General features: G+C 34.7%; 2 protein-coding genes across 2 annotated transcripts; one reads left to right on the top strand and one right to left on the bottom strand.

Moving 5' to 3' along the window:
* Positions 1–2,965: 2,965 nt before the first annotated feature.
* Positions 2,966–5,557, top strand: LOC107486481 (F-box/kelch-repeat protein At3g23880). Its single transcript, XM_016107032.3, has 2 exons — positions 2,966–4,412; positions 4,953–5,557. Exons 1-2 carry the CDS (start codon positions 3,242–3,244, stop codon positions 5,372–5,374), a joined length of 1,593 nt encoding a protein of 530 aa, XP_015962518.1. The 5' UTR covers positions 2,966–3,241; the 3' UTR covers positions 5,375–5,557.
* A 138-nt stretch (positions 5,558–5,695) lies between these two features.
* LOC107486480 (putative disease resistance RPP13-like protein 3) lies at positions 5,696–8,459 on the bottom strand. Its single transcript, XM_021141252.2, has 3 exons — positions 8,306–8,459; positions 7,974–8,202; positions 5,696–7,796 (listed from the first exon to the last, which is right to left on the bottom strand). The coding sequence occupies exons 1-3, from the start codon at positions 8,457–8,459 to the stop codon at positions 6,059–6,061; spliced, it is 2,121 nt and encodes a 706-aa protein (XP_020996911.2). The 3' UTR covers positions 5,696–6,058.
* Between the last annotated feature and the right edge of the window lie 503 nt (positions 8,460–8,962).

Raw genomic sequence — 8,962 nt, 5'->3', positions numbered from 1 at the left:
CCTGTACATGGGTTTTATATATGGCGATGAAGTTACATAACAAACACTGCTTATGCTTATGATTTGATGTTGATGATGACAAAATCGTATAGGAATCAATTATGTTAAAAATTTATCAGAATTGAATATAACTAGATTCTATAAATTATTCATTGACCACGCGATAGAGTTGGCTGGATGACATAAAAAAAAAAGAAAAGTTTAGTAATTTTATGCTTTCTAAATTGTTTAGACTGTGCCAACCTTGTAATGAACACGAATCGAATTTTTGATCGGTCCACAAAACCAATGTTTCCAACTCAATACTTGACATATTTGCAACCTTGCAACCTTGTAACCTTGCAATGAACACGAATTTCCATTCTCAAATTAAAAATATGTCTAAATACGAATGAATAACTTATGGACTTGTGGTAATGCATATGCAGGAATCTTGGATTACAATACTTAGATTTCTACTTGATTCATTAGCCAATGAGTGCCAAGCCTGGATTATTTAAAGCCTCTTATCACGATGAAAATGACTTGCTGCCATTTGACTTAAAAAGGGTCTGGACTTTGCTGGAACAATGTCACAAATTGGATCTTGCAATATCAATTGGAGTCAGCAATTTTTCTATCAACAAACTTGAAAATTTCCTTTCTTTCGCTACAATTCCTCCTGCCGTTAACCAAGTATATATATTCTCCATAAAAATTTTAATTTACATGTATTTAGATTAACATATGTTGGATCACTACTAATAAATGGAAATACTACAAACACATACACAACAGGTTGAGATGAATGCTTCTTGGCAACAAAAGAATCTAACAGAATATTGCAAAGCCAAGAGTATAATTGTAACTGCATATTCTCCTTTGGGAGCTAAAGGAACCTCTTGGGGCAATAACGATGTTATGGATAGTGAATTGCTCAAAGAGGTGGCACAAGCTCATGGAAAAACTGTTGCTCAGGTAGAATAAAAAATCGAAGCTATGAATCAATTCTACATATAACGCTCCATTAATTATTTTATTAAAGAACTTAGTTACCAATCTAATTCTTTTGAATTTGTTATAGGTGAGCCTTAGATGGTTGTACGAGCAGGGTGTAACTTTTGCTGTGAAGAGCTACAACAAAGAGAGAATGAAACAAAACTTAGAAATATAAAATATTTGATTTTTCACTTACAAGTGATGACTATCAAAAGATTAATCAAATCAAACAGGCGCACAAATCAGTTAACAATTCAACTACCTTAGTTGTAAAATACCACTTTGCAATAGGATTATTCATTAATAGCCTTAAAAACGCTGTTTTAACATTCATTTGATACCGAAACCAATTCCATTCAATTCCATGCATTAAACAACGTGTTTCTATTGACTATTGAGCAATGAGCACAGTTATATATCTTTAGTGGAAAATAAATTAAAGAAGGAAAGATGTCATCATAAGCATGGTTGTTGAATTTATATATACACTTGAAATAAATATTTTTAATTTGGAAGCATAATTCTATCCTAGTGACTTATAATTAATTAGTATAAATATACTATAAAAAATATTATTAAAATCCACGGCCAAACTAACAGCAGAACTATGATAATATTAAAAATTGACAATAAAATTGATGATAAAATATATTACAAGATTATCTAAATACAGTCCTCTTCTCCCATGCATCTAATCTAGGTACAACTAACCCATTGACAATCCTTCTTCTAGACTTCTAGTGCTATATAGGGAGCCCTACCTCTACTCATATTAAATATTAAATAATAATAATAATAATAAATATACGATTAAAGTCTTCCAAATAATATTTTTTATACTAAATATCTCTTATATTCTCGTTATATAGATAGCTATATTTGTACCTAAAAAATTATAACCCAAAGTGTACTAAACTATTTATCTACATTATATTTATATATGTATGTATTTTAAATATGTCTAAATATGTTTGCAACTTTGCAATGAACACTAATCTTCCATTCTCAAATGGGAACGTTTTCGTTTCGTTAATAGCTACTATTTAGATGGTTTGGAGATTTCGCATACAAAAAATATTACAATAAAAATATTATATACACACAAAAGATCAATGATTATATTATACACTAAAATCAGTTATTAAAATTAGTTATGAATATAAAATATATATTAAAAATGAGTTAAATAACATATATTTATACACAAATATATAATAATTAATTTTAATTGTTAATTTTAGTATATAAATAATTTTTTTTATATATAAATATATAAATTGTTTAATTTATTTTAATGCGTATTTAAAAAAATTCTTCCAAATTTTAATTTCTATTCACATTATATTTTCTTATTCAATCAAAATTATTTACACTCAACATTATTTTAATCTTGAAAAAGAATTCTAAGGTTAAATTTTTTTAGTAATATATCTTTCATGGACTTTTTTTTATTCGAATTTAGTTTTAAGCTTTTATTTTTTTATTAGTCCTTAACGTTTGGATTAAGTCTTAATTTCATCTTTAAAATTTAGAACATCTTATTTTTATTCCAAATATTTTATTTTGTTTTATTTTAGTCATGTGATCAAAATTAAATTTTTTTTTGAAAAATAAAATTTTCTCTATCATGATTTTCTTTTGCATAAAAGCAAAAATTATAATTGTAATAATTATAGTGATTTGAGAGAAAAATAATAAAATAATAAAAAAATATTTTAAAAAAATTATATTAACTTGAGGACAAAATAATAAAAATATAATAAAAATTAAGACTTAATCTAATTACTAGTAACTAAATTAGTAAATAATAATTATGACCAACTAAACACAAAAAGAAAAATAAAATGACCTAACTACTACAGTCCATTACCGGGCACCTAAAACCCTGTAACCAGCTCAAAGATTTTATTTAGTTAACAATATAATTGTAGCTAATTAAGTTTGCTGAAGTTATTCCGTAACAGTTAATAATAAAACTTGATCCTGATAAGTGATAACAGAGGTTACTTGTTGCACTCCCACAATAGCACACAAAGACATTATGAGATGTTGATTTTTGGTATCAGCACCATAGAAATTCCCTTTTCTTTGACCCTAACCCTTCTTTTCCCTTAGTTTTCTCTTTTCAAAGCAAATTCAAGTCCGGCGGCAGGGGTTGAGTTAATTGCTATATGAATTGCGGAAAACACAACGTTTCAATCTAAGTATAGATAAGAAGAAGAAGCTGAAGCACACAGGGATCAAAGCAAACGAGGAATCCACCATGGAGAAGAAGATGAATCATAAGAGCAAGAGTATTCAAGACATACTCCCTCTTGACCTGATTCAAAGAATCCTACTGCGGGTGCCGGTCAGACATCTCGCTCGCCTCAAGTGCGTTTCGAAGCGGTGGTACTCTCTAATTTCCGATCCACACTTTGCTGAATTGCATTTTCACCGCTCTCCCGCTGCCACCAACGCATCGGTCTTCATGGGAGGAGGCAGTCTGGCTTACTTCGTTTACTTAGACTCGCTATTTACTGACAACAATGATGCATTACAAGTAAAAAAGGTGTCTCTTCCTTTCAAGATGAAAAAGCTACCTTCTGATTTTGAGTTACTGGGATCCTGCAGAGGCTTTGTTCTCTTACATGGAGACCCACATTTTCTTGTAGTATGGAACCCACTGACTGGATCCGGCAAAAGAATATCCTACTCTCATATTGTTTCTCGTTGTAAGCACAAGGGCTTTAGGCTTCCTTCCAAGTTCCATCTCTATGGATTTGGTTATGATGCTTTCCAGGATGACTACTTAGTTGTTGTAGCTTGGCAGGACAAGGATGACCATTATCACTTTGATTGCTTTTCTTTGAGAACCAATTCATGGATTAATCTTGATGCTGCACTCTCCAAACCCTTGGATGTTTGTCACCGCAATTCTTGTGGGTTGTTCTTGAATGGTGCTATTCATTGGGTGCCTTACCCTCTTACAGCTTACAGGGATGCTATTATTATCTTTGATACGAAGGAGAGGACTTTCTCAAGGATATCTGGGCCGGAACAACCTGTAGTGAGTGCATGCACCTTTCCAACTCTCGCCTTACTAGGAGGCTGCCTAGCCTTGTATTATCACAATAATGATAGCTGTAACACTCACATATGGGTGATGAAAGAATATAAAGTGCTGTCGTCTTGGACGCTGTATCAGATTCCTTGCAAGGACTTCCGGCCTCTTTGCTTATCTAGTAACATGGATATTATTGGAAGAGGTTATACTTTGTATGGTACAATAGGGTACTTCATATATAATGTCAGAGAAGACCTGCTCAAGCATTTTAATGATCATTATTGTTGGCTTCCACTCCGAGCAACAGATCCTCTGTATACAGAGAGTCTTTTGCCACTCCCTGGTGACATTAAGGAAAAGGATAAGAAGAAGAAGATGAAAAAGAGCGGTATTAAACTATTCTCCTATGCTTTGCACCAAGCTATTCCTGTTTGTTTTCATTGCATTGTGACTAATGAATAAGTAATGAGTAATATGCATTATGCATCAAGTTCCAATCAAATGCCACTTTTGTGTATAGATGGTGAAATTTGAATTTATCAATACTTAAGGAATCATTGATCACTGTCTTGCTTCCTAAAGCCTAGTCTTGCGGTGAGGGGTTTTAGCTTTTAAGTTATTGCTTTTTTCATGAGTAATGCAATGGTGATCTTTTCTGTAGACCATCAGGAGAATTAGGAGAGAATGACTGAACAAGTGCACAACAGAGAAATATTAGATGTAGAGGAAATGAGTAAGAGAGATAATTTGTTTCTGGAGCTTTTAATTTGTGTGTTTGAGGATGGAGAGCTGTTATCGGTGCCTGAATGGTTAAAATATGAAATAGATAGAGATGCCGTGTTGGACTATATAGGTAATAACTTTCATGGTAGATAATGCTGGTGTGATCCTTGTTATAGATACTAAGATGAACTTGTGTTTTGCGTAGGTGATAGGGCGCCGAGCTTGACTACCGCCGGTTTGAAGGCTTATTTTAACAAGAGGAAGAGAGCCGAGAAGCAAGGCTCTTCAACAAACGCAGATAAAGAAGGAAAGGTTTTAGCAGAAAAGGTTGCAGCGCTGGAGAAGGATGTTGAGAAAACTAACCTGGAGAAGGAAAAGTTGGTGGCTCAGGTGAAGGAGTTGGAGTCTTTGTTATCCACCAAGGAGGACGAGGTGTATGAAGTGTTTATACAAGGTTTTGACCGTGCAGTTCTGCAGATTAAGACTTTGTTGCCAGAGGCCGATGTGAGTGCAATGGATGTGACGAAGGTTGCCTTGAACGGTGAATTGGTAGATGGTGAAGTGTTGGAGGAGGCAGTAGATGAAAATGCTGCGCAGCAGCAGGATGATGAAGTTGTACGAGTTTGATTTGCTTAGTTAAATAGTTTGTTTTGTTTTGTGCCAGCTATGGAGGTCAGTTAGACTGTTGATTTTATTTGAAAGTTTGCTGAAAATCCGAGAGATATAAACTCGTCTTTTGGATAGTGTGGTTTGAATTTGTAGTAGATGTTTGATATCTTTGTTAGATATATGCGATGTTTTGTTACAGTATATCAATAGAAATAGATAGCACTTGCTCATCCCCATTAGAGAATGAAAGAGTGAACGAAGCCATTGTTGCTAATCCTGAATTTCGATCTTACAATCTGCATCTGACATTTCTGGAAGGACAACAAAACCCAGCGGTGAAGACACACAGTCACAAAGATGTCTCAATAACTTGGGTTTCCATAGTCCACGGGGAAGGTCCTTGCTAGAGCAAAGCTTAATCTCCAGAGTTTCTAGTTTTGGAAGGCTGTATAACGAATGAACATGACAACTGGGAAATTGATCCATTCTCAGGTACTTTAAACGGATGAGTGCATTCAAATCCCTAGGGGCTGATAAATCAATCGACCACGTTCCAAAATCCAGAACTCGAGCTGAAATGAAACTCAACAAATTCACATCCCAATGATATGATTTGTATCCATATCCAAAGCACATCAAAGGATGGATTCAGGAGTGACTGCATTGGTTTGTGAAAGAACGCCAATCAACAAACTCAGGGCTTCAAAGGGACAATCTACAAAATGTCTTCATGTCCATGGAATGCATGCCTCTCTCTGTGCAAATCTCAAACTCGTTATCAGCTTTACTCTCCAATATGCAGAGATCACGGAGAAGGTCGTGGATCCGGCAAACTGACAGACTTCCATTACTCCTTTTTCTTGCTACCAACACCAAGCTACGATCCACCAACTCATTCAGGTATTCTTCAGCCATATCTTCTAGTTTTCCTGAAGATAATGTTCCAGATTTTGGTGGTTGGATTAATCCTTCGGCTATCCATAGTTGAATCAACTGTTTCGCAGGAATTCCATAATCTTCAGGAAACACTGCAAAATATAGAAAGCAAGGTTTCAATCTTTGAGGCAAGTTATCATAGCTTAGCTTTAGCACATTCATGACTCTATTATTATCCTTAGCAAGATACAAAATGACATTGCGCATGATTCTCATCCACTCAAGTGTTAGTCTCTTCTTCTTGGCGACAATCCCAGCTAAGGTCACAATTGCTAAAGGTAAAAACCCACATTTTTCCACCATTGCTCTTTCGATGGGTTGGAGAACAGGAGGACACTGTTGTGTCCCAAACACCTTCTTGCAGAAAAGTTTCCAGCCTTCATTTTTGTCTAGGAATGGAGGGTAGTAGGACTTTGACCTTGTATAATTTGCCACCTCATCATTACGACTAGTTATCAGTACTGTATTGCCACTTTTGTTATTTGGAAATAAACTTTCTACCTCATCCCAGATTTCAGGTTCCCATAAGTCATCAAGCCCTATCAGATACTTCTTCCTGTCCAAGTATTCTTGGACCTTGCTCTTTTGTTCCTTCTTACTTAAGACTTTGTATTCAGTAGACTTGGACAATCCCCAACCATTGACAAGGCTTGTGAGAACGTCCTTAGCTTTGTAGTCTTTAGAAATAGTAACCCATCCACAACAAGAAAATAACTTTTTCACCTCATTATTGTTATAAATTTTTCGAGCATGGGCTGTCTTACCCAACCCACCCATGCCGATTATGGAGACAACTTCAGTGCATGACTCATTTTCCTTCAATTTCTTAACTATTTCATTGAAGATCTCTACAAAGCCCACTATATCTTCCTGGAGGTCCTTATCTTGTTCGTGATTTGATTTTGCACCTTCCATGCCTTTAAATTCACCTTCATCAATGCAATATTTCATAACCTTAACACCATTCAACTCATACTTATCTAGCACATTTACATCTCTTGTTGTTATAATGATTCTACTACCAAGACCAAACCAATCACTTCCTCCTGCAAGTGAGTCCAATTGTTCTATACTATCAACATCATCTAGAACCAGAAGAACTCTTTCATTGTGCAGACTTTGTTTTATGTCAGAAGATCCTTTTAATGTGCTGCCTATTCTTGGTTTCTTATGCACACACATACCTGATGAAAGTGTCTCTTGGAGATTTTCTAGGCCATTGGGGATCCCCCTTGATTTTATACGTACTTTATCAAGAAAACTTGCAGCTTGAAATTGATGCTTTATCTTGTTGTACAGCTCCCCTGCAAATGTGGTTTTCTTTGTTTCAACATCTCCATAAAGAATCAGCATGCAGAGAGTATCATGAGATTTAGTGTCCAAAAGTGATTCCACCACTTCAAATTGAGAACCAAAATCAATTGGATGCTTAATGTAAAGTGGTTCAGGAGGAACTTTTGCTGAGACTTCTTCAACAATATTCATGATAACATCACTTTCATAGCTGCAAGAACACATGTCTCTTTAATAAGCTCATTTTTATTTTTATTTTAAAAAATGCAATAATGGTAAATAGAAGAAACGGTTAAAAAAAGTTCAGAATCTTGTTATCAATCTATGAAAAGAGGAGTTATCAATGGAATAATTATGTAAACTCCATTATTAAGTAAAGGTAATTCACCTATTTTCTGCACAATGTTTTCCACTTAGACCGCATACTTCATACAAAGCTAACCTCCATTCTTTTACTTTGTTTAAATCATTGCAGTATCTGTTTTCATGGCTCATCATGTCTTTTTCATATTGATTCCTTTGATGCCGCACATCTGATGGTTCCACTTGATAAAAAACTGGCAAAACAGGTCGTTTTGTTCCTTTGTCAGAGCACTTCATGATCTGGACAAGTTCATCTAAGCATCATGAGGAGGAACCATAATTCTGACACAGCACAACAATGGACATCCTGGATCTTTCAATGGCCTCAAGAAGAGTATCTCTAATTCTATCACCAACTGAGGTTCTCATCATCTCTGAAGGTGGTGATTCCTCTCTCACACAAAGAATGATAGAGACGATCCGTGAATCCGTACTGGGTGAAGCCTCTAAAGCTCAGAAAAACATCATATATGAAATGTGAGGAGGAAGATTCTGCATCATGATCTGCCATGAGACCAATTTTTAGTGGATCTTACAATTGTGATGGCAGATTTATTCAAACAGTGAACCAAAAAACGATGCTTGATAGAAAAGCTTTTGCAAATGTTAAAATTCTAAAGTCACATAAATGGAGATTTGAGCTGTAAGTCATTCACAAGCCGTTAGTGTTATTAAATATTTAAGTTATTCTCCATTACCTTGCTTTATCCTAAAGTTGCACATCCTGATTCATGTGTGTACATAGTTTTATGTATTATTTATACAAAAGTTGCATTATTGTGATTGACAAAATACCTATTCTATTTATTCTACAGTTTAGAGCTACATCTACATCCTGAGGAAGTTTCTTCCTTTTGTCCAGCTCTTGCTTGTAGGGTTACAAAGAGAGAATAGAAATCAAAAGTCTGAGATAATAGCCAAAGTCATGGTTAGCTTTGAGAAAATAATCCTTTGTAAAAACTAACTTTATATTTTGTGTTCCAATGTATATATGAGTGACTAATTTTGCTGCAA

The sequence above is a fragment of the Arachis duranensis genome, chromosome 4, assembly GCF_000817695.3.
Source record: "Arachis duranensis cultivar V14167 chromosome 4, aradu.V14167.gnm2.J7QH, whole genome shotgun sequence".
Classification (NCBI taxonomy): Eukaryota; Viridiplantae; Streptophyta; class Magnoliopsida; order Fabales; family Fabaceae; genus Arachis; species Arachis duranensis.
The sequence above is the reverse complement of the archived record's forward strand: the minus strand, read 5'-3'. Positions and strand labels throughout refer to the sequence as shown.